Source organism: Dendrobium catenatum, unplaced genomic scaffold (genome assembly GCF_001605985.2).
Source record: "Dendrobium catenatum unplaced genomic scaffold, ASM160598v2 original_scaffold_71536, whole genome shotgun sequence".
Taxonomy (NCBI): domain Eukaryota; kingdom Viridiplantae; phylum Streptophyta; class Magnoliopsida; order Asparagales; family Orchidaceae; genus Dendrobium; species Dendrobium catenatum.
This window is the reverse complement of record NW_021389983.1, coordinates 1,668,936-1,695,360: the sequence shown is the minus strand read 5'-3', so window position 1 is coordinate 1,695,360 and position 26,425 is coordinate 1,668,936. Positions and strand designations below refer to the sequence as shown.

At 36.0% G+C, this 26,425-nt stretch overlaps 2 protein-coding genes across 2 annotated transcripts in view; both read right to left on the bottom strand.

Annotated features, from left to right (window-relative positions):
• Nucleotides 1–172: 172 nt before the first annotated feature.
• LOC110108950 (serine/threonine-protein phosphatase PP2A-3 catalytic subunit-like) lies at nucleotides 173–7,655 on the bottom strand. The gene is made up of 5 exons (XM_020839818.2): nucleotides 7,464–7,655; nucleotides 4,517–4,633; nucleotides 4,360–4,437; nucleotides 1,244–1,435; nucleotides 173–518 (listed from the first exon to the last, which is right to left on the bottom strand). The coding sequence occupies exons 1-5, from the start codon at nucleotides 7,653–7,655 to the stop codon at nucleotides 345–347; spliced, it is 753 nt and encodes a 250-aa protein (XP_020695477.1). The 3' UTR covers nucleotides 173–344.
• Nucleotides 7,656–17,675: 10,020 nt separating this feature from the next.
• The window catches only part of LOC110108949 (protein SWEETIE), an 83,751-nt gene continuing 75,001 nt past the window's right edge, over nucleotides 17,676–26,425 (bottom strand). Inside the window, exons 25-29 of the mRNA XM_020839817.2 lie at nucleotides 21,050–21,206; nucleotides 18,318–18,467; nucleotides 18,175–18,224; nucleotides 17,917–18,016; nucleotides 17,676–17,795 (exon numbers count right to left, since the gene is read on the bottom strand). Coding sequence (XP_020695476.1) covers nucleotides 17,676–17,795; nucleotides 17,917–18,016; nucleotides 18,175–18,224; nucleotides 18,318–18,467; nucleotides 21,050–21,206 — 577 coding nt within the window. The remainder of the gene's footprint in view (nucleotides 17,796–17,916; nucleotides 18,017–18,174; nucleotides 18,225–18,317; nucleotides 18,468–21,049; nucleotides 21,207–26,425) is intronic.

The window sequence follows — 26,425 nt, the reverse complement described above, 5'->3', positions numbered from 1 at the left end:
AGCTTAATTAACAATTAACCATGTTCATCATTTTAAGTATTAATCATACTGTAAGCACCCTAAAACAATAAAAACCTAATTAATATAACATTTTTTTAATGTTAAACAATCAATATATTGGCTCATTTAACTCAACCCCATTGATAAACATACAACAAAGGCAACAATCATCAGAATAAAACAAAGAAAAACAGCATGAGAAGCTTTGCAAAATCTGTATGGTAAATATTCAAGCAAAAGCAAGCAGCAAAAGCAACTAAACAAAAGGATAAATGAGAACAGATCTCCAGTTACTAGTTACCAAGTTTCTCTTTTACAAAAATCAATCTACAAAGCAATCAATTTTACAAAAAATAATCAGGGGTCCTTCTAGTAGTGTCTGGTTCAACTTGCCTTGGTGCTGGATCAAATTGTAAGAAGTTTTGGGACATGTCTTCGCCGATTTCTAGTATAGCCGCCATGTTACCACATCTGTAGCAGTAATTTGGTGCACTGAATACTGTAACAACATTCTGATCCTGCAGCATAAATATGGAGAAAAAAAGGTTAATTAATGATGAACAGATTAAAACATGGAAGGTCAATTGAAGTGAAGAAAAAAAAAGGGGTTGCAGCCATAATCAAGAGGTTGAATTGCCTAAAAAATTCATTTCAGTTCCTTTTGCTAACATTGGAACCATATAAAGTAGAAAATGATTTGGATTAATGTATAAAATAATGACAGAAGTAAAACATTGAAAGCTTTGCATTACATGGTAGAGATTTTAATTATGAGTTCAAAGCTATTTTTTTTAAGTATCTGGTTGAATTAAGGTTTTGGGTGGATTGTGGAGATTCAACCTCAATCACCACCTGCAGAAATTTGACAGAAATGCTATTAAATTTTAAATGGATTTCAGTGAAGAAGGTGTTTCTGCCTACTGCAATTATTGAACATTTTGTGACTCTTTCTGACAGGTGGGTAGGTGAAAGCATATAATTTAATGAGATGAAAAGGTTGATCATAAAAAGAATATTAGTTCGGTGGAGCAATAGCTTTCAGTTATGTTTCCATTTTAAGTGGGAAGCAACCCACTGTTTACCTTATTTAGAATCTTCAATAACTAATTATTAGTGAGCTTCAGGACCTTCCCAAATATGATGCACGCCATTATCAAAACGTCTGCTACCTTCATTTGACAAATTTTACTAAAATGCAACCAACTGATATGTGATAGCAAATGTGAATTTTTATCAAGCTTACCTGAGACCAGTTATAGCCTTCCATGACCAACTGGTGAGCTCTGGATATAAGCGACAAGCCATTTGTGTGATTGAACAGCTGAGAAATATCCTGACCAAATGTGTAACCGGCTCCCCTAGGAGATATTCCCCAACCACATCGATCATCTGGATCAGACCATAGAAGATCGCACATAGGTCCTTCGTGTGGGACCTGCAAACCCAATAGAAAGTCAGACATCCGAAAAAGACATCAATGATGACTACAAAATCCATCAGATAAGGATAATAACCGGTGCGGGAAAGATAAGTATTTTTTTCAAGGCTAATAGCATATAAGAATGTAATATGCCTACTGTTTGTGAAAAAAAAACAATCCATAACTAATGGTCTTCTGTATTAGATTTTTGATGTAGACAAAGGAGGGTCAACTCATGTCCAAAATAAATCAATTTTGGCCTCCCTCGAGTTTACAAGCTCAATAAAATTTGAGCTGGAATTTAGCTCATTTATGAGCTAATTTTTAGTTCATTTATTGAACTAAGAGTTACCTCATTATTAGCTAGATTTTAGTTCATTTATTATCGTATTTATGTAGCTTTTTATTTATTGTTTTAAATTAAAGTTGTCTCTTGCGATTCCAAAATGGTTTTTGGAATCCCAATATTTGTTTTGTTTTCCCATGCCTTGGCTCCTTGGCTTTCACGGGTGGCTGATTTCCGTGCATTGTCTCCTTGGTTCCGACGGTGGCTGTTGGTTTTCCGAGCTAGGGGGGTTTTTCCGTGGCTTTGGCGCCTTGGTTCCGTGAGGCCTCCTTGGCTCCCGCGGCTGCTCCTTCGGTTCTTGGGCTTAGGATATTTTTCCGTGAAAAGCAATGAGGTTTTAATGGTTTGTGATGTTTAGAATTCCTATGTGAATTCATTGTTAGTGTCCATTTGTATCCCCTTTCATACCTATAAATATGAAGGGCTTGTTATGTTTTAAAATAGTTGAATGATATGTGATTTTTGGAAATGTAAACCTGCGGGTTTCATGGAAAAGCTTGCGAGCTTTGTTCCACTTCTTCTTCTTCTATCTCTTGGGAAGACTTGCGAGTTCTTTCCACCCTTCTTCTCGGCTTCTAACATCTTTCTTCTCTCTGCAAGTATCCACTCCATTGTATCCTTCGTCTCTTGGAAAGCAAGTTTAGGTGTTTTTGTTTGTGTCGTTTGTAAGAGTCAAGTTTGTAAGTGTCAAATATATTATATAAGTTTGTCAAAGTTTGTAAGTCATTTTTTAATATTAAGAAGTGTCTTTTTTGGGTATTTTTGTGTATTTCTTTTATATATGAAGTTTTTATTTTGTGATAAAAAATTTGGGCCCTTTCCCAAATTTTTGATTACACCAATTTTGGTATCAGAGCAAGTAAGAAAGTCCTAGGTTTTGGTTTGTCTAGTTGTCAAGAAAAATCTTAGTGAATCATAACAGTTGTTGTGATTCTTTTGCGAGTCTTGTTGTGTGAGTCTTGTAAGTCTTGTGAGTCTTAAAAGTATTTTGAGTCTAAGTTTTTTAGATTGAGTCTTTCTTTGATTTGAGTCGTTTTTTTTTTAGTCATTTAAAAAATGAAAAAGGGAGAACTTGAAGCTCCGTCTATACCTGCGGGTTTAGAACGTGAAGAAATTGCTCTGATACCAAATTGGTGGGGGCAATAAATATAGGGGGGCCTACAGCAATTAAAAGACACCCTAAACTTGCTTCACTTAGAGAAGAGGGATACAGGTGGAGTGGCACTTGCGGAGAGACGAAAGAGGTTAGAAGCTGAGATGAAAGGTTGGAAAGAGCTCGCAAGATTTCCGGAGGGGATGAGAAAGAAGACGGACAAAGCTCGCAAGCTTTTCCATGAAACCCGCAGGTTTACATTTCCAAAAATCACATATCATTCAACTAACTTTAAAACATTACAAGCCTCTCATATATATAGGTATGAAAGGGGAATACAAAAGGAGACACAACATTAATTTTCTCAAGAACCTAAACATCACAAGCATGGAAATCCCCCCATGCATTCACGGAAAACTGCCCAAGCCCAAGAACCGAAGGAGCAGCCGCGGGAGACAAGGAGGCCGCACGGAACCAAGGCGCCACAGCCACGGGAAAACACCCAGGCTCGGAAAACCAGCAGCCGGTCGGAAATCCAAGGGGCAAAGGTACAAGAAACAATAGCCCATTGTGGAAGCCAAGGAGCCACACATAGGAAACAACACTTAGAATTCCAAATGCCGGTTTGGAATTCCAAGGGACAAACATAATTAAAGACATAAAAATAATAAAAAGTACATTTTAATAAAAGATAACTATGAACTAAAATATTAGCTAATAATGAGCTAACCCTTAGTTCAATAAGTGAACTAAATACCACCTCATAAATGAGCTAAAATTTCAACTCAATTTTGATTGAGCTCGTAAACTCGAGGACGGCCAAAATTAATTTATTTTGGACATGAGTTGACCCCCCCTTTGTCTACATCAATTTTAAACACCAAATGCAACTCTAACCAGGAACAATAGGAGAAGGTATCCAAGAATATAGCTGGGATGATGTTGCAGCGGCTGGATAAAAATGAGAAAACAATAGATTGGATTTCTCAAAAGAGAAGGAACAAATAAAAAACATAAACTCAAGAAAAACGCAAAGCATTTACGTCCTTATAATGTCAACAACAATAACAACATCAAGCCTTTCTCCCACTACGTGGGGTCGGCTACATAAATCCTTTTTTGCCATTGTGTCCTATTAAAAGTTAAATTCTCATTTAAATCTATTAAAGAAAGATCAACTGCCCATAAACTTCAAGATAGATCTATAGATTGAACATGCAATTTATAAAAGAATATGCACAAGCTTCTCCTCTTTCTTCCAAACGCTCGCAATGCACGGAAGCACTGGGCATCATCTTCATACTGGTTTATTATATCATGTCCAGTTTTCATCGGGTGAATGCTCACCTTCACATCAAGCATACAATATTCATGCTTAGCTTCAATGATAAATGTATAATCGTCATAGCTAAATAATAGAACAGACTGAATAACAAACTTCCCAGATGCATGGCACTTTTAGTTTCACTCTCGATATAGACATTTTATGAAGAGACAGACCTCTTGTATTCGATCCAAGGAACGGATATTGTCCAAGGTATCCAAGGATGGAGACAAGCCACCATGTAAGCAGAAAATCTACACCAAACAGAATCCCAGTACATATAAAACAATATAAAAGAAAGATAGAAAACTTTGATTGATATCATAACCAAACCTGATTCTCAATTAGCGCTGTAAGTGGCAGATAATCAAAAAGATCTGTGAAGTACTTCCAAACATTTGCGTTTCCATATTTTCTCAAGCATTCATCGTAAAATCCATACCTGAAGAAATTTCATAACATCAATATCTAACAATGCAAGATGTTGAAACAGAATCATGGATGAGATCCTCAGATGCAAACCGACTCAAATGCAATCCTTCAAAACATAAATTAAGGAACCATAAAATCAAATAGAAAGAACTAAAAGTACAAAGTATGGCATCAAGAATATGTTAAGTGTAGAACTACAATGGATTTTGAACTAGAATTTTTCATGCATAAAACAGTCATTTTTAAGCGTATCTTAAGAGTAATTGCAGCCCTCAGCAAGGTCAGTTGTAAAAGTGGGAGGAAAAGTTGTTTGAGAAAGTACGGAATACAACTGCACTATTAGAATACAGGATGGTAAGCTCAATCATGTAAAGTTATTATAGACAGCAAAACACACTAAAAAAAATGCAAGCCAAATACCAGTTATTACGGTTTGAAAAACAGCAGCAAAAAATTATCTCAAATAAGCCATAAGTATAGCAGGTACAACAACCATTTAAGTGTATTCGCTTTGCCTTTAAGCTTTAGCTATAAAACATCAAAATATTCTGTATATGAGTTTAAAAAAAAAGTTAATATTGCATCTAGGAAATAAAAAACATATGAAACAAAAGTACATTCTCCTTAACAGCAGTTAGATAAATGTAAAGTGAGTTACCTATATCATTGTCCTGAATGCCCAAAGTTCAAGATTGCACAATCTGAGGCACACAAAAATAGCATTGAGGTGCACACCTCGCTTGGGGGTTTTGAGGCATTCACTTTAATAATAGAGGTGCATCTTTAAATGCCTAAAGTGGGGCGCCCGCACATAGACCTGTCAATATTGGACCCGACCCGAAAACCCGATCCGAACCCGACCCGTAATTTTCGGGTTTGGGTTGACCCGAACCCGAAGCGGGTTGGGTTCGGGTTCGGAAAACCGACCCGTTTGCAAAAACGGGTCGGGTTCGGGTTGACCCGACGGGTTGCCGGGTCAACCCGAAAACCCGTTTAACTTAAATTTTTTTGATTCCCGCCTCTTTGCCCGCTGTTACCGAAAACCTTTTAAGCGATTGAAGTGGAAGATACTTTTGAATTCATAGTTTACGATCTTAGACTTCTTGTATATGTTGAATTAGGCATGGGAGAGATCTGTTTATAATAGACTTATTGTTTATATTTACAAGTTTACCTTAAATTTCATGCTTATAATTTAGTACATGTATAACCTTTTATGGCATTTGACATTTTTAAATTACCCTCGAATGCTTTATTAAGAGGAAACCAAGCTCAAATTTTATAATGTTAGTATCTTATTATTAAGTACTAAGGAAGATTACTCTCAAATGTTGTGGGCTCCGAAAATTCGGCCTCAGCCTCCACTCGCTTTTCTTATTCGGCGAGGGAGTTTTAACGAACTAAGTTCCGAGGTAAATTTTGGAAGGCAGATGATAAGACACTACCCAAAGATTTCGCCCTCATTTTTCGAGGACTTTATGATCTGAGTTCTGGTGTGATGGACCGATTGCAGGATCTTCTGCATATGCTGATGACGAAGTGGGTGCCTGTGGTGCAACTGGAGATGGTGATATTATGATGCGCTTTCTTCCATGGTATTACGATAATCCTATTCTTTTACCGGCTGTTAAGTCACGCCCTTCTAGTTTCTCACTCCAGAATTTTGGTTACTCTTAAGAAGTTCATTAGCTTATAGATGTAGTACAAGGTATGCATCAAAAGAACTTTAAATTATTTAAGCTAATTTTGATTATTTATATGATTTTTTTGTGTTTAATTGTTTGTTAAAATGTGTCTCAACATTAATTATGTGAGATTTTCAAGAACACTTCTATTTGATCAAATGAAAGATCTGGTGGAGCATGCCAACACATTGATCCTTGTGAAACATTAATTAACTTGAGATTTGTAACTTTGTTTTTCAGATATATTCTTGCGACTGCACATATGGAGGTCTTTCTCAATCCATGTCTGAGGCTTACATGACATTATCGTCTCAGATTATGATTTAGTGTAATATTTAAGTGTAGACTTGAAAAATGCTTATGAGCTCAAGTGATCCTGTCTGGATCCTCTTCTAGGAGCTTCAGGTTAGATTCAGGGAAACGTCAGTTTAGAAGATATATTAGGGTTTGCCTCTCAGAGATTTCCCCTGGCCAGTTAAATGGGACTAACTAAGATTGATATGACAAATGGTGGAGTTGTGCGTTACATGGCACCTTTGTCAGAAAGCTCGAATTTTCAGCTCTACGTTTTGTGGCCAAGGTTATCAATCACATAGAGGAGGGTAATTTGTCATATCCATTAGTTGTCTCAAGTAAGCAGCACCAAGTTAACCTAAGTTTGTTCATTTCAAAATATTTTCTTAAGCATGGGGTAAAGTGGTCAATGTTTAAAATTGCGTATTCGGGTATTGAGGCGTTTTTTCGTTCGTGAGGCGAGGCGTAAGCCTCAAGGCGATTTGAGGCGTAAGCCTCAAAATCAAAAAATTGCGTAAACATAAAATGATAAATTATATATATAATAATGAGTAAATAATATATAAAACATAAAAATGCTACTTACCACATCTTTGAAAATAAATAACCATGACATATCACATAAGAACTCACTAGTCATCAGCACAGTCGTCACTCATCACTAAGGGGGTCTTCATTTGAATCATCATTATGATGAACTACTCTCTCCTCTTCCTCCTCTCCTATAGAGTCCAATGTCTCCCAATCAGCTCCTTCCTCATTATCAGTTATCTTCCTCTTCCCTAAATATTTTTGAATAATATCATAATGAATAATAGTGTAATACATTAATAAAAGTCTAAGAAAAGAAAACTATATTATTCATATACTTTGTTGATTTGTTCTTGAGTTGTGGTGTATGTAGATGCTTTAAGACCATCAAAGAAATCAACATTTAAATCATCATCTTGTAATTCAGACGGCATCACTTCAACTTTATCATCTACAAACCATTTATCATCTACAAACCACTCATCATCAGATGCCACATCTTCGCACAGCAAAGGATCTTTATCATCCATTAATCATTTTTTCTTCAAATTCCTATCTTTGAGTCTCCTATTGTACATATGTATACCAATGAATTCATCCTCAATGTAGACAAGCGATTTCTCCTCTTTGTATGTACTTGGTTGTAAGTACTCCAATTTCTTTCACATTCAGATGAAGAGTATGTCAAGCCCAAAACTTTCACAGCAAAATGCTGCAATTCTGAAGTCTCATCACCAAATTGAATCCACCACTTAACTAACATTTATATAAGAGAGTTTAATTAGTGCTAAAAAATAACTTTTAAATAAGTGTTTAAACATTAAATAAAATCACCTGGAGACCGTTTGACAATTGTATCATTTGCTTGTTGTAATCCAAAAAAGCCTTCTTTGTTCCTAAAGGTACCAATTGCATGTCAGCATTTGATCTTTCAGTTGCATCGCTTATTAGACGATCTATGCAATGATACAATCCCAACTTTATTTCAGGGTTTGTAGACTTGTTCTCTACATATTGATACTGAGGGTTTAGGTAATAGCCAGCTGCATGCAAGTGTCGGTGAAGCTGTAGCTCCCACCTATCATCAATAATATTCTAAATTTTCCTAATGCTTCCCTCATTGCCTCCTAAGTTGGAGGCAATCATATCTTTGGCCTCATCCATGACATTGTAGATGAAACTCATTGCAGGCTTCTTCTCAACATCCACCATACTTATAATATGAACTAAAGGTCCAATGGTTGTAATGGCATATAAGACATTTTGCCAAAATCTGTCATTTAAAATAATCTTTATAATCTCTTTTCCCTCAGCCTTCTTCGCCCAAGCACAACTCAACCATTGTGTAGATGTGAACATAGCCTCTAAAGGTTGTCTAGCATCCAACATGCTCTCTAAGGTCAAGTAAGCGGTGACAAATCTTGTTGCTGCTGACCTTAGAATTTCTTTATTCGAAAATTTCCTCATAAGAGCTAGAACCCAAGAGTGGTTGTAAATAAACTTGGTTATTTTTTTGGCTTTAGAAAGTGCATTTTTATGTTGAGGTAGCTCCCCAAGTTTCTCAAGAATCAGATCTATGCAATGTACAGCATATGGAGTCCAATACAGATGTTTCCTCTTCTCCATAAATTTTTTACCTGTAGCCTTATAAGAACTTGCATTATCTGTCACAACTTGTACAACCAAATGTTCTCCAACCTCATCAATAATGTTATCTAATAATTCAAATATGAACTCAGCATCTTTGACCTGGTCAGATGCTTCAATTGACCTTAAAAACACAGTACCATAAGGATTATTAATGAGGATGTTGATCAGGCTTCTATGTTTGATATCAGACCACCCATATGACATAATTGTTACTCCTGTTTGGGCCAAAGTCTTCTTAATTTCTTTGATATTTTTATCAGTGCTTTCCAACTCCTTCAAAATTCATGTTCTTAAATCATACATGGTTGGAGGTTTGAACCCTCTCCCAAATGCTCCAACTGAACGAATCTTGTTGTAATAAGAGGTGATGTTGCAACATTAAATCAAATTGCATTTTCGTAGAATAATCTGTCTATATCCTTACACGCTCTTCTCCGTGCCTCCATTGCATTTTCTGGGGCGATCTTCTAGGGCCTATCCTCTGATGTGTCAACCATATAATAATCCATAGGCCCTCTAGCACCCCTAGATGAAATGAGTTTCATCGAAGAAGACAAATCCCTAAGGCTGTGCTCACTCCCGTAGTAAGATCCAACATCAACTCTGTTATCAAATTGCTTCTATTCAAGATGTTTTGACGTTGTAGACTTTGTGAGAACCGGTAATATTCAGATAAATTATACTTAATTAGTTTTTAATTAAATTAGTATTAATAGATATGTATAAGTTAGTTAAATTAATTATTAAAATCATTTTCTTTTTAGAGGAAGGGATGTATTCATTAGAGGCTTTTGGTGTGAGCGGTTAGGAGATGGGACCCACTTTCCATTTATCTTATATGCTTAATCGTTTTTATCCTATGGAATTGGCTAGAGAAAGAATTCGGTGCAGAGAAGTTCCGCAAGAAAATCTAGAATTTTCTATCCATCCCGTCGGCACAGTGTCCAGAAATCACTGTTGATAGTGTCGGCACTATTGACTGTAGAGCAATTTGGCATAGTATCCAAAAGACACTGTATTAGCATTCGGTAATGCTTCACTAAGGGAATTATGTCAAGAATCTCTCGGGACTGTGGAGGAAACCATAGACAGCACATCGATTTTTGAATTCAGCAGAGAAATAGTGGACTTGGGTGGCTAGTACAGGAAAAAGAAATTGAACTTGTTGCCAAGGAAGGTGTGCGGCTGGAAGGAGTTGGCTAAGGCAGATTTCCTTCAGTATTACAAGAGCTAAAAAGGAGGCATTCAGCACAATGTTGAAGTGAAGGTTCGGTTGCTGGAAGAAAGGAATTCAGCATTTTTACTTGGGAGAGATTTTGGTAGAAGCAGTATATTCAGATTTTTGGTTGTGTAGGGAAGTGTTTGTGGAGAAGATACATTTAGGTATGTAAACTTAACTAATTGTAGAAAGATTTGATAAGATTTAAATATGATTAATGTGATAAGTGTGCAATCTATTTTATAAAACAGAGAACAATAGGGTTTCAAAGGGTTTGGAAGAAGGATCTAAAAGAAGAATTGAGATACAGTTGGAGAAAAGGAATCTGAAAAGAAAGGTAATGATAGTGATTCATTATCTTTTCTAGAATATAAAATCAGTAAAGTTTATAGTAATGTATTATAATTCTTATATCTTGATGTATCAGACATATAATGCAGAGAGTAGAATCTGAATTTATTTATCAAAGGAGAAAGTTACGATGTGTAGGTTTGGAAGAGACCACTCGTCAAGAAGGTAAGTTATGTAAATCCTAACTTATAAATGTAAGAGGTAATATTCCTAGATAAATTTATACTATCTCTTGACTTAATTGAGTTGATGAATGCAATATGAATATATAAAAATGCAAGTGATTAGATTCCATGATTTCATGTATCATTGAAATGTAACATAAGATTTATGTTAATTCTTGTAATGTTTTCTAGTTGTTTATAAATTAAAAAAGGGCCCAATTAATGTCATGTTGCCTACACATTATTGCATGCAAATGATACGAGATGCATTCTTATATAACTTGGTCATGACCAGTTCAGTATGAAGTATGAATAAGTGATAAGTACTGAATATTCATTTAAAGGTAAAGTTTGGCTAAAGATTTATGTATGACTTACCAATGCAGATGGGACAAAAGGGTTTCCATATATTAAACTGTTTGGTAAGTGGGGCAAAAAGGACCCCAAAGAAATGGAAACTGCATTTAGCAGGTGGGGCAAAAGGGACCCCAAATAGGCAAAAGGGACTTCTATGTGATTCAATGGCGATAATGCCAGGTTTACCTGGGCTCCATTGAATATGTTATGAATGATTAGCCAAAATTTATAATGACTCAAATGGATATTCAGTATAAAAATAATAATAATAAAAATAAATAAATAAATAAAGGTTAATGTCAAAGTAGATCTTATTTAAATTCTCATGCAATTTTAAATGTAATTTCTAGTTGCATAACTTATGGGGCCTTATAGCTCACCAGTATTTTATTGCTAGATGTTGTTACAGGTAAAGGAAAACAAAAAGAGGGAGAAGACTAGTTTGCAAGTATTTACAATTATGTTAATGTTTATTTTATGTTTGAGATCTACTCTTGAGGTTAGTTTGCAGTTTAAAGGTTGTATTACTTTGAAATGGTTTGGAATTCGTAGTGGCTCTGTACTAAGTCTTTGATGAAATTTGGGAATTTTTAGATGCTTCCTTTGTTGTACTAAATGATGTTTATATGATTTTTATTTAAATCTGGAATGATGAACATAAAGGAGTGTTAAGGAAATAGAATTGTTATATTTATTCTTGTTACACTCTCCCTTACTGTTAAGGGGTACTGTGGGGTGTTACATCCACGGTGGACGGTGGGCCGCTGGGCGGTTTTCTGGCCGGCGGGATGTGGTGCTGGGTTGGTCGGCGGGAGGCTGGCCGGCGGTTGGCTAGGGGAAAGGGGTGGCGGCAAGGATCCAAGGAGGGAGGAAAAGGGCAATTCTACTAGGGATTACTATGCCACGGATTAACCTTGATTTCCCACACCAATTAATCACAAAGATAATGGAGAAGAAGGTCTAGAACTCACAAAGAGATCTAGCTCTTCTCAAAACTCACTAAGAGATTTGAGAGAGACATGCACTCACAAAGAGAACACAAAATAGAGAACTCACTAAGAGATCTCAAAAGAAAAAGAACTCACTAAGAGATCTAAAAGATGGAACTCACAAAGAGAACACAAAAGGCAAATTTTCATTAACCATTCATCATTCCATTACATAAGAAAGGCCTCTATATATAGGCCTAAGAAACTAAAACAAGACACATATGCCTCTAAGGCTTACATAGGACGACCATCTTAAGTGAGGGTAAAAACGAAAAATTCATAATAAAAAATTTAAAAATTATAAATAAAATATAAGATAATGTGGGACGATGACAGCCGTTGATCTTCAGCTCCTCGGATAGCCATGGACGGTTGGATGTCCGCATCAATCATACTCCTTGGTCTACTTAGTTAGAGGAGTTAATCAATCCAACTTGACATAAGGCACCTTGTTGGCAGCCATGGGTTGCATAGTCTAAGAATACCTTATAGACCTGGTTTGGTATTTGTCTACGGGGATGTATTTGAATCCACTTTAGCTGACAGAGGGTTTTATGCCCATCAAATATACCCTATGATTCATCACTCAAGGGTTTGATGTCGTTAGGGAACATACGGGTTTTGGCCGTGATCATAATATAATGATGTCATTTTGCGGCAAAACCACACGATCAGAGGGCACGTGCCACGTCCTTACTGCCAAGAAACTATTTGAGGATGAATCTAAGTGATAAATCCGACACACATTCGCTCTATATGAGCTGAGGTTAATTTCAAATTTATCACCCCCGACAAACAGTTGCAGGAGGTGGATGGTTTTAGTTTCAAGTTTTTAAGAAAAAGATTTCATTTCAGAGATTTAGACTTTTCTTGGATTTGAGATTTGACCACTCCGGTAGAGATTTCCGATCAACACGGCCATCATCAGGGTGGGATTTGAGGTCACTTTGATTTTTGTAGGAATTTGGGAGACATTTTATACTTCAAGTCATATAGACTCCAACCCTTTCGAGCAGGAGGATGAAACTTGAATATTTGACCCGCGCAGCATTCTCGAATCGTTGGATGTGGGACTTAGATGTGACGATTGGAGCACATGCGGGTTGTTTAATTCCTACTACAATCTAACCATTCCCATAGGCATAGAAGGATTTCAAATTGTCAGTGATGCTTCGTCAAAGGATTGTGATGTGTATTGATGCAACATGGTAAAATAGTGGCATATGCAAGACAGTTAAAGATTCATGAAAGAAATTATCCTACCCATAATTTGGAATTAACAGTTGTGATTTATACACTCGCATTCATAAAATGGTAAAGGTTTTTGAAAAAGTGAATGGAAGAAAGTACCTTAAATGGTACAATTTAGATGGGTGACTCTTGAAATAGTTGTATTATATAAAAAATGAGTAATTTTGTATGATATGATTATTTACAAAAAAGATTTTAAAACTCTTGCATGATCATAATTGAATCGCCAAATAATTATGATGAGTTATTTTAACTAGCATAAATATTGATTTTGTATTTTTTTTGTGTTACTGTAATTTAGAAATATGATTACATATTTAGTTATAACTCATCATTGTCGTCACTAATGTCTTTAGGATAGGTCTTAAGAACTTAATGAGTGGATAAAGAGAATTCATTTATCGCAAATGTAATACTACAAGGAAATGTATTTATCTTACAATTGTTATAATTTTGACTTAAATTTTTTTATAAATAAGTGGACCTTTTAATATATATATTAAAGTTGTACAACCAAATATTTTGATATTAGCATATGCCAGTAGATGAAATTTTAAATATCCTTATGATTGTTTGTTCTCATCTCGTTAATTCAAACCTACATGTTGTGTCCTAACATTATTATCGAAGGACCACTAAGAGACATGACATGTACAGTCTCTTGCTTGAGAACAGCGGGGCAATTGTCAACATGGAGAAGCTTAGATAGTGCCTAATTGAGGAAGGAGAGGAAGCATACAGTGGCTGAACTTTGTTGCAGACATCTCAATCCAAAATTAAGGATGGTAAGAAGTTGCAGTGGAGCATCGCTATGGAAATTAGGATTCTGCTGGTTGCCTATTAATAATAGCCAGCAGCAGTAAGCAAACGCAGAGCCACACTTCAACCTCTGCAACCAAGATATAGAAGAGAGGAAGAAGGGGCAAAAAATTTATGAGCTTTATATAAATATTCAGGCTTCAAACTTGATGAAGACAAGGGGGTCAAATCAAACCCAAAAAAATTTAATTTTTGACTTATCCAGCTCATTAATGTCAAGCGGAAGGTTAGCTCATTATGAGCTAGTTTTTTAGTTCATTTATGGAGCTAAAAATTAGCTCATTATTTCTTTGATCTTGTCTATTCTCCTTCCCCCCTTTTTTTCTATTCATTTCCCGTGGTTGGCTCTTGGATTTTCGTGCCTTGACTCCTTGGTTTCCATGGTTGGCTCCTTGGAATCTGCGGGTGGCTCTTCGGTTCCCAGGCTGGGCTGTTTTCCGTGACTAATGGGGGGGCTTTTCCTGTGGCTTTTGGTGCTCTGTTTCCTGTGCAAATTAAGGACTGCTGTATGGTGGTTGTTGGCCTTTCATTTCCCTCATTTTAATGAAGTATTTGAAGAGTTTTTTGGGCTGTTTTTGGACAGAATTTGGACAGCTTTTTTGGGACTGGTTTGGTGGCTGTTTGGGAGGATTTCCATGAGCCTTTCCACTGTTTTCTATGCAATCTTCCAACAAAATTCCTGCAGTCTTTTGGTCTTCTTAGTGACTTATGGCCTTCTATTTCCCTATTTTAATGGCTTTAAATATTGCTTTTAGGTGGCTGTTTGTATTCCTTCTTTTGTGCCTATAAATAGGAGTTGTTTGTGGTTGTTTTAGATATGTTATATGATGTGATTTTTTGAAATGTAAACCTGCGGGTTTCAATGGAAAAGCTTGCGAGCTTTGTCCACTTCTTCTTCTCATCTCCCCAGGAAATCTTGCGAGCTCTTTCCTCCCTTCTTCTTGGCTTCTAACCTCTTTCATCTCTCTGCAAGTTTACACCCCACCTGCATCCCTTTTCTATAAGTAAAGCAAGTTTAGGGTGTCTTGGTTGAGTCAAGTTTGTAAGGGTCAAGTTTGTAAGTCTTTTATTTTATAATATTAAAGTTTGTTTAGTTTAATTTGTCTAGTTTTTGTAAGTTTCTAGATCTTAGAAAGAGATTGTTTTTGTGACCAAAAATTTGGGAAGGGTTACATCAAAACTGAACTCCAAGATAAGATTGAACAATACTCATATTCAGTACACATTTGCTACTTTCAAAAAAAGATGGATTTATTAATGGAAGTAGCATAATTAATTCCATCTCTAAAATTGTACTATTAAGGGTATTTGATGTAGGCAAAGGGGGGGTCAAATCAAACCCAAAAAAAATTTTGGTTTTGACTTCCCTTGAGCTTGCTAGCTCAATAAATTTTGAGCTGAAATTTACCTCATTATGAGCCGGTTTTTAGTTCATTTATTGAACTAAAGGTTAGCTCATTATTAGCTAGGTTTTAGTTCATTTATTTATGTAGTTCTTTATTTATAGTTTTGTCTCTTAAAATTCGTAGTTTGTCCCTTGGATTTCCAAAATGGCTTTTGGATTCCTTGTGCTTATTGTTTTTCGTGCCTTGGCTCCTTGGATTCCACAGTTGGTTATTTCCGTGCCTTGGCTCCTTGGTTTCTACGGTTGGCTGCTGGTTTTCCTGCTGGGTGGCCTTTCCCGTGCTTTGGTGCCTCGGTTCCGTGCTGGCCTCTTGGGTTTCCGTCGTTGCCTCTTTGGGTCCCTGGCTGGACTGTTTCCGGTGAGGTTGGGGGGGCTTTTCCGTGATTTGTGATGCTTGGGTTCCTGTGGGAAATCATTGAAGTGGCTGTTTGTATTCCCCTCTCATGTCTATAAATATGAGATGTTTTGGAATGTTTTAAGTAATGTTAAGAAAGAATTTTTGAAAAGAAATCTGCGAATTTTCTTGGAAGAGCTTGAGAGCTTATTCTTCTTCTTCTTCTTCTTCTATCTGTCGGGGAGACTTGCAAGTTATTTCCACCCTTCTTCTCGGCTTCTAATCTCTTTCGTCTCTCCGCAAGTATCCACTCGATTGTATCCTTCGTCTCTTGGAAAGCAGGTTTAGGTTTTAATTTGTGTTTGTGTCGTTTGTAAGAGTTGTAAGGTGTCTTGAGTCGATTGAGTCAAAAGTTTGTAAGTGTCTTTTTCTATGAAATATAAGAGTTTGTTCTTCTTATTAATTAGCTGAGTGCGTCTTCTTTTGTGATCGAAAATTTGGGTCCCTCTCCCCAAGAATTTTTGCTCGCATCAGTATTCAATACTAAGTTACACCCTAAGCCATAAATTTTAGATTAATCGAACAAAACTTCATCATTGGTTATCGAAATATATCTTGTATCCATACAATTAATAGTTACTGTAAAATTCTGGTTTATGAAAAAAAGGGGTATGAAAAAACGGGGGGCAATTGAAATGCCTATTAATAGCGAGAGGGGAGACTAAGGGGGTCCTATTAATAGCGAGAGGGGAGACTAAGGGGGTCTAAAGCACGCAGGCAACCTTTAAGCTGCAAGTGGCCATGATATGTACCTCTGAGCAATTTAATAAAACTGATTTGATTGACACTCAACTAACAAATCAGTTGATGTCAGCCACAAAAGCACACCTTTGACTCATGCTACTCGAGTGTGCCCAAAATTTAAGAGAGGACACAAACCATAGTTGCTATTCAAGCTCCCTAGATGTTACGAATTAAAGCAATCTAATATTAACAGCAAGGTCCATTAGTAGATCCAGAATGACAGAATCTCTATGTTGATTACATTAACCTCCATCCCAAGCATCAATCCACATGCGATTAAATACAATGCCAAGACCCAAAGCCTAAGTAAAAAATAACGCTCAAGCGACTTCTTCAATCGAGTGTGCTCTCACATGAGCAGGAAGGGTAATTAATTATGGAGATTTGTGCACAAAAGTTATGACCCCTATATTTAAATAAATCCTGACATAATATCAAGAGATATATGGTTAAAACAAATGTAATATACCTCAAAGAAGGGTTGGATGGGACGCCGGGTTTTGGGTGTGGGGGGGATGTGGTCGGTTGGGAGGTGGGGAGATTGGATTGTAAGCCAAAGGAGAAAGGGTGGGGGCTTATGGGTGGCCGGCGATGGGGAGTTTTGGTGGTGGCCGGTGGTGTTGGAAGGGGTGGTTGGGCCATGTGGTGGAAGGGAAGAAAGGGAGGATGAGAAGAAAGAATAGGGAAGAAAAAAAGCACGAACCCGACGCTTCCAAGGTTGATGGGTGATCTGATTCCCTCTCCAAGGGATTTCTCTCCAAAGACTCTCAAGCTCTCACAAGAACTCAATGTGCATAAATTTGATTATATTTCATTCATTAACTTCAAAAGAAACATATGAGGCATATATATAGCCTCCTACAATAAAAAAGAAATAAAAGACGGCAATGGCTTACATATGACAAAACCCTTAAGGGAAAAACATGAAATGCTACTAAAACCAATACATAAAGCTTATAGCAAGACACATAACTAATCATACATAAGAAAGAAGAAATAATTAAGGTACATAAAACCCTTTCATTTTCATATTTTTCATGATCATGCGAGTAATCTCAAGAAGTTATTATTGGGCGTCTAAGTTGCAGAGAAAAAGAATATCCTTTAATGGCAATTTTCTAGTATATATCCACCCATCAAATATGATTCCTATGTTTCATAGTTGTTGAAATAGATTTTTATAACTAATTTAACTTCAAGTAAATGGTCACAAGGAGGAAAATAAGCGAAAGAAGATGAGTTCAGGCAAAAATAATAAAAAAATGCTTACAGGATATTTTTCAAGAAGATGATGGAGAGTAGACACAGCAAGATACCTAAGACTTGGCTGTTGAAAAAAGGTATTAGCTTGCATCAAGATGAAGAATAAAAACGAAGTGCATGAATCAAAAGAAGAAACTACTGTTCTCTTAATTTTCTGTAAGAAAAATGACGTTGTATAGGGCCACCTGTCTTGAGGATAGCGTTGGTAGCAGAGACTGAACATGAGAGTGAATTGAAACAGCTTGTGGTGCAAAAAGTACAAGTTGTTGTGTGAATCGTACGGACCTGCAATAGGGAACCACTTAAAACAGCTGTCCACAGACCACCAACTACAGAGAAAACCTGTCATTTATATGAAAGAATATCCAGTTCCAAAATCCTCTAACAGCACTCTATCTTCCAACAGATTTACAGCAGGAAAAAAAAAAACTCAAGAATCTTACTCAAAAAGAGTTGATATCTCTGAGCAAGAGCTTATTTCTGAAATAACAGACTAAAAACAAAGATAAAAAAAAAAAGATTACATTGAGAAATAAATGAGATGAAGGTCATGTAGCAGCAAGATAAAATGTGAACTTAATGAAACCTTGCAGCGTGAGAAAAAAGTGCTGCCAGGAGCAAGCTCAGGACCAAGAACAGCCACAACAGCATTCACAATGCGCCCTATCTCTTGTCGAAGTTCCACAAGCCCATTCTCTTCACCTAGTAGAATTTCCATAACAAGGAGGAGTGTTGCCTAAAAGCCAAAAGCAAAGCAACATCACCATTCACAAACCATGCATGCTAAAAGCCAAAGCAAAGCAACATCATCATTCACAAACCATGCATGCCAACCCTATAATAAGCAAAAAATAAAAGCAATGTCATCAGCCTCAATTCAAATTCAAGATTTCTTAATTATGCCTTCTAGGAAGTTCTTTATAAGAGAACAAAGTATTATGCAATTGGCATTACAGTATGCACTTTAGGATTGCTAACCAGCAAAGCCTTCATAAGAAAACGATAGAGGTTTCAGATTATAACTTTCTCCTATTTCATAGAATATAAGGTATAAATCTTTAACATGAGCGAATCAAGAATGGAAAGGTTCGACAATACATCATCGTCAAGTACTAGTAAGAATCAGATATACTCGCTTACAACATGTTAGCATTTAGCAAAAGTGTTACAGAATTATAACCAGTCAAATATTCAATCTTAAGGCATATTTGGATTCAATGTTGCTTCCTGTTTTTTGCATTAAGATTTCAAAAACAAGATATTTAAAATTAGATATAAATTAATTAGATGAATTATGCGAATTAGATATTATTTTTTGCTATAATTAAGAAAGGAAAATTTTTATTGATGCTTATGTAGAAAATTTTGGTATAGTATAATGAATTTATTATTTATTCTCACTAGCTATAAATTAAGACAAGTTTTGGATTAATTTGGTTTTAATTAAGAACATTACTTTATCATTTTTAATTACATTAATTAAGATAAGGATCATAAATAAATTAATTATTTACACAGATTGCAGTTAAATATTCGAATTAATTAGGGGATAATTAGAATCTAAAAAAGATCACAAGATTTTATTGCTTTTAAGTTATGATAAATATGCATGCAAAAATTAATTAATTAATAATAGATTGTTAATTAGTAAGGTATTTAGATTAAGGATTAATTAAGGTGTTGATTAAGCTCACTATATTTTTATTGAGAAAATGGCAAAATGATCCCTATAATATTTATTGGGGCGCCATTTTAGTCTCATATTATTGATGCGTCCAATTAAATATTGAATCCTCAAATATGATCCAAAATAATGTAACATATTGATTATTTTAATCATATTTGAGGATTCAAGAGACTAAATTAAATACAATTATAGTCTAGAACTAAAGGCACGATATAAATAGTCCAAGATCATTTTGACCTTTTTTCTATTTTTCGTTAATACTAATTATTATCACTAAGTCTAAGATAATTATCGAGTCATAATTAAATGAGTAATCAATAGTTAACTATTTAACTAGATAGGATTTTCATTAAGACCATTAATGTTTACATAGGATTTATTTATGTCAACAAGATGGGATAATTAATTAATCATAATAATTAATAAGTAATGATTATTTGGGTTGAATAGAAATTAATGAATATTTTAGTTGCAATTAATAAAGTTTTAAAAATGCTTATTTATGATTATTTAAGACCAACATAGGTTAAATATTAATTAATCTCTTGATTTATTAATTGAATTATTAAAATATATATATTAATTAATATATTTACTATTTAGTAAGTGATTAAGACATAACTTAAAATAAATTTTAGATAATAATTCATTAGGATAATTAATACCTAAATAGATTAACTATGCATTTCTTAGATATAATATGTATGTATGTATGTATGTGTATGTGTGTATATATATATATATAACATAAAACAGCTAACCCTACTAACATATCTCCAACCTATCATCATAATCAATTTTGTCTCGAACATTTTGGTTCTGCTTAAAAAACAAATTTAGTAATAACCAGCCGTCATTAAAGAAGGCAAACAGTAAAAACAAAATAGACGTGGTATATTGAAGCAAGCTAGTGTGCATATCACAGAGACCAAGATGTATGCCGAAATTATAAAATGATAAATGAAATAAAAATTCAAACTTAGTGCAGTCAATTTGTAACATATCCATAGCCAACCGCAACGGGGAGTTGAAGAAATAAGTAAGCCCTCCACTAGATGACAATACACAACATTCTCACACAAACAAAAGGGTATATTTTTTCGCACATACACCCTAAATTGTTCAGAGTACAAACAATCAACACGTATTGATACCAGATATTTCATGGAACCATGGCACCACATCAAGAACATGTTTTTCAAATAATTCAGGCGTATCCTTCCCATTGCATAGAACATACCAAACTTCCAATTTTGGGATGCGTAAAAAAATAGGCATTTTTTACTAGATCGATGTAGTAACACGGAAAGATTAATTTTTCTTAATAACAATGAGACTAGTAGATTACATAAGAGCTCCGAACAAGTAACAAAAACAATCATAATGGATTTAAAAATGCAGTTCATAAAATTTGTAAAACATTAGTTTAACATCGATGTGCTTAAGAAAAAGCAACAGCCGAATTATGCTAACGATAACTTATAGAGATAGAACAACAACAAAAGGATAAGAAAACCTTCAAATAAAAAAAATCCTTTGTCGAATGAAAAACTGTCTCCGTAACAGAATATCATGGTTACACAAAATAAACTGCACATAATCCCATGCCTTCGGCTTTTCATAATGAGTACCTGTACTTGGGAAACAAATGATAAACCGGCAGCTTCAATGGTTAAAAGCAGTGCATGTAATGACCATAACTGAAGAGTCGCATTTGAACTCCTAGCAAGTGAAGAAACTAAGTTCACTGTTGCTGGCACCAAAGAAGATAGAGCCATTCCTCCTACACTGCATGCCCAACACCAAAACTAGATAACACATCGCATTTCAACAGGAGAATTACAGAAAATAGCTAAATATGATATTGACATTAAATGGTTGGCAAAGAAAAATAAACACATAAAATTAAGAAAAATAAACACAAAATTAACAAATATCAAACTACTGCAAAAATAAATGCAAGCATGCACAAAAAAATTCACCATTATTGTAAAATTTAATTCTCTGATTATTTGTCAAGGTGTCTTCTTGCAATTCAATCAACTGACATGAAACAAACATCAACAGCAAAAATCATGTTGGGCTGGGAAAATGGATTTAGCTGACTTGCAAGGTTGCCCACATTTATCCACGAAAGAGAATGAAACAAGATTTGGCTTGCAAAATCAGAGAGAGAGAGAGAGAGAGAGAGAGGTATCAAAATGTCCAACTAATGATATGATCTACTAGATAAGCATATTTTATTTGCAAGGTATGATAAAGCCTACAAATTTAGTTGTTCAGTTTCACACAAGTATAACTGGATTTGAAAACAGTTCATCTCATTCTTATAAGATAACAAACAAGTTAAAGTTATAAAACTTTCAACTCTAAATAAATGAGAAAAATATATTGGTGAATCATTCTCCATAATACTACAAATTTATTATTTCCTCATGTAATAAAATTTTATACCACAACAGAAATTAAATAAAGCTCGTAAGTATATATAATTAAAGCCTTTTAAGAATGCAAACCATCTATAAAAGGATTCATAATTAATAAGTATAATTCTTCCCTGATCTAACAACAACTTAACACAACCTAATTGTGCCTTCATCATCATCCATCTGACTTTTAACCATTAATAACATGATTTGCACCCTCACGCAATCCTAGAAGTCGCTTCTCAATTGCGCGCTACAGTTTTCACATAGGAGAGCTGATGGGGACATCAGAGCATGAATCAAGGCGTGGCCGTCGATCTACGGCCACGATCAAGTCGTTGTATTTTGTTTTAGTCATTTTCATGTATTTGTCGTTTATTATGTTATTTGTCGTTTATTATTTATGTTTTAATTATTTTCCCGTCTTACCCCTTTACTTAAAGGAGGTCGTATGTAAGCCCTAAGGGCATTGTCATCTTCTTATTTTGAGTCCTTTTGTAAGAGGCTATTTATAGCCCTCATGTTGCTCTTCATGAATTAAGGAATGAATGATTATTATGAGATATTTCTTGTCCTTGTGTGTTGAGAGTGTTTGAGAGTTCTTGGAGAGAACTTTGGAGAAATCCCTAAGAGAGGGAGATCGGATCACCCACCAACCTTGGAGACGGCCGGGTTCATGGTCTTTCTTTATCTTTTGTCTTTCCTCCTTCCACCACCACCACACGTACATCATTTACACCCAAACCCTTCTCCATCTCCAAGCCATCATCTCCTCCCAATCGAACTCTCCCCGCCTCCTCCACCACAAGCCACCGGCCACATCACCCGACCCTCTCCTCCCTCAACCTCACGACCCAAGCCCCCACCCGGCCTTTCCAAACCGCCGGCCATAGATTTTAGCCGCCGGCCACATTCAAGCCATCTCCCCTCATGAATTTCCTACTTGGGTGTGAGAAGATTTGGGATAATTTTGAATTTCAATTCTTTGAATTAGAATTTCAAAATCCTGCCTAAAATAACTCATATATTTTTAGGAAAGCTTCTAATTTTAATCTAATTTGAAATTCAAAATTCAATGTGGATTTTAATTAAACCTTCCTTAAATATTAAACCTGAGTTAATAAACTTTTATTAGCCCTCATTAATCTCCCTTGATCAGAAATCCCGCCGGCTCCCTATGGGGACCATTTTAAAGTTTCTTCCCCACCCTCTCCCCATCTAATTTTTCCTTCCTCCTCCCCTCCCCTCCCTCATCTTTCTTCCATCCCTATCCTTTCCTCTCCACCCTGCCTTCCCCTTCCTCCTCCCCTTCCTCCTCACTTTAACTCCAATCACTTGCCAATGAAAAAATATTTCTCAAAACGCCTAAATCTCTGGCCGAATCTTACCTAAGCAATATTCCCTAATTCTATTCCTAAATCACAGCCTTGGTTTAGGAAACAATAAAACTTTCCTAACTCAATATCCCGTCGGCTCACCAACCCTTCCACCGCCTCAATTCTCTCCTGCCAGCTTTTCTTTCCTATCCCTACAAAAGCTGATTTGGAACCTCAGGTTACTCCCCAAGTCTCTAATTCCTATGCCTAAGAGTCCGAATCTTCTCATCAGATATTGGAAAAAAAAATAACTGGAATTGTTTTCAGATTTTGGGGTTTTGGTCCACTATTCTCTCAAGTCTTAAGAGAAATTTCTTTCTCTTTGATTGTTTTCACAAGTGTTCCATCAAGTGTGAAGAGTTGATCATCAAGTACTCATGAATGGCGAATCCGACAACTGAATTCGATCTGGAAATAAAATATGACTTCTTCTATGACAAACTTCTTCAACATCCAGGCGATTTGTTTCTTAACTTTGACTAAGGTGAACTCCTCCCCACTTTTCAATTATTTTCCTAATCCCCTAATTTTGTAGGTGATGACGAATCACAAGGAGCTGTGCTTCACCTTTGCCTAAGCTTAGTAGATGTAAGGTTGAGTGCACTTTTATTTGTTTCTAATCTTATTGTTAGATTAGGGATTTTTGTTGAAAACTATTCTATTGGCATGACTTGATTTCCTATGTTGTTTTGGTAGCCCAAGTGCTTAGTGACAACTTAGCCTAAACAGAAGTGACCACTCTTATGTTTTATTTGTTCGTTTGACTTTGGTAATAGTCTTAATTTTAATTGCTCTTAACAATAAATCGTGCAAATTCTTATTTCATCCATTTAAGCATTTAGTCCTGCATCAAGAGCACTAATTCCAACATTCAGTCTTACTCGTGCATCTGGTCTTCACTGGCACGTGTACTTTGAGTCACTAGTGCAAGCTTGCCTGCAATGTGCGGTCTACTTTTTAGCATCGACACCTCTTGGCTTAGCATCCCATCCTAGTTTGGGCCTAAAGGCCTCTATTCTGGCAGCTCAACCCTTACAGCAAGTGGATTTTTGTTTTTGTTCTTCTCATGCTTGTCATTGAGCTAGATCACTTCCTTTATCTACAGATCATGCCAAGGTTTCCTTCATGTCCTTTTTCTGGACTAGAGCTTTCTCATGCCAACTTTACTCCTTTATTGACATCATCTCTAGGCTAACAGTATGCCATAATTTCTAGAGCTTATGTGAACATTCTCGCATGTTAGGGCATCTCTGGATGGTCTAAAGGTTGTTCTTGATTCCTCATATAGGATATCTTCTTATGTTGGTGTTCAACCTCTAAGGCCTGTTGCTCCCCCCTCTTCTGCTAATGTTGTTATAGCTTAAGGCCTTTTTAGTCCTTCCCACCATCCATCATTCCTTTATGCCTTCTTCATGACTTGTATTTTGTGTCATAAGCCTACCACCACCCATCATGATAAACCTGCACATATTTTGTGTGCCATAAACAAGTTAGAATGAAGTAACATGGGAAATTAAAGAAAAGATGATTGCGAAGTACCCACGGTTGTTTTTTAACGGAAGTAGTATGTAAGAGACATAACTAGGCTCAAAACCTCTCGACCCAAATTGACTATAACAATAGTTTCCAAGCTAGCATCGACATGACACTTGCCCTTTATGATAGGAAATGTAAATCTCTTCCATACTAATTTGAGGTGAGTGAGAGAACTCCTAAGAGCATAATTGGTTAATTAAGCTATTGAGAAGATTCAACAGATTCGAGAATGACATTGTTCAGCTCAGGAACAAAAAAAAATATTTTTTGACCCTAAGCATAGAGATAATGAAGTTGACATGGAGAACATGTGTTTTTTTTTTTTTAATTTCATACATTTGTGGGGTTAAAACATTTGGCAAGAGTGGAAAGCTTTAACCTCATTTCATTGGAACTTTTGAAATAATAAAGTGAGTTGTCATGATTCATATAAATTGGCTCTTCCTCAGAGGCTTGGAGAAGTTCATAATATTTTTTAATGTTTTAAAAGGAAAAATCGGAAATCGAGGCATTTTGTCTAAGCGAGGCGAGGCAGAATGAAATATAATTGATTTAATTAAATGTTCAATCACTTGGGCCTCACTTACATTGAACCTAGACACAATTTAAAACCCCCCATAAGGTCGGCCCCCTCCCTCTCTCTCTCCACTTTGCCACCTAAGCAACAATTAATCCCCTCCTAAATTCCCTAATAGCGGCCGGTGATGGGGACATCAGCTCGTGGAAGGTTTATCAGAGGCGTGGCCGCCAATCTACGGCCACGATCGAGTCTTTATATTTCTGAGTTATTTATTTTATCCATGTATATTCTATTTCTTTTGTGTCATGTATTTGTTTTTATTATTTTTCCAGTTGTACCCTTTTAGTGGGAATTGTCGTATGTAAGCCCGGAAGACAAATTTGTCTTTTATTTCCTTGAGTCCTTTGTACTTGGCTATTTATAGCCTCATATGTTTGAAGGCAACGAATGATTATGAAAATTTTCCTGCACTTGTGTTCTTGAAGCTTATGTGAGAGCTTGAGAGAGAGAGTTAGAGAGCTTGGTGGAGCCTAGGATAGGCCACCCATCGCACCCAACAGTCACCACCGGTGGCTCTTGGTTCTTATCCCCTTTCCCTCCCTTCCCCTTCCCTCCACCGCCGGCCAACCCTTTTCCTCACCCAAGCCCCTCATCGCCACTCAAAACCCACGGCCCAATCCACTACCCGAGCCCCAAGGCCGTCGGCCCCAATCCCCTAGCCGCCGGCCGGCACCTTCCATCTCTTCCCCCCATTGCCCCTTTGCCCTCTTGAGTTTCCTAATTGTATGTGAAATAATTTGGAATAATTTTGAATTTCAATTCCCTTTGAATTTGAATTCAAAATCTTTCATAAAATAATTCATCTATTTTAGGAAAGTATTTGTTTGGATCTAATTTGAAATTCAAATATAATTGGATTTCAAATCAAATCCTAAATTAAGAAACCTCAACTGCTTGCATTAAATTCCTCCCTTGCCCATGCATGTCGCCGGTCCCATCAAGATCCCCTTTGGAATTATTTCCAAAACTCAAGTGACTCCTTTGGAAATAACATAAATCCTCCTTTGAACATTTAATTAAATCAAATATGCTGACAACCCCTGCTGATGTAGACAAACATTAATACAAACATAAAAAGCATAAAAAGTA

What these genes read in the sequence shown, in the direction of transcription:
- LOC110108950 (XM_020839818.2), bottom strand. Translation starts at nt 7,655, where the DNA reads ATGGATGATAAAGATCCTTTGCTGTGCGAAGATGTGGCATCTGATGAT. An exon ending in CTCAAGAACAAATCAACAAA is followed by an intron (nt 4,634 to 7,463) that starts GTATATGAATAA and finishes ATGTTATGAAAT; the next exon opens with TTCTTCAGGTATGGATTTTA. An exon ending in AAGGCTATAACTGGTCTCAG is followed by an intron (nt 519 to 1,243) that starts GTAAGCTTGATA and finishes TTTATGCTGCAG; the next exon opens with GATCAGAATGTTGTTACAGT.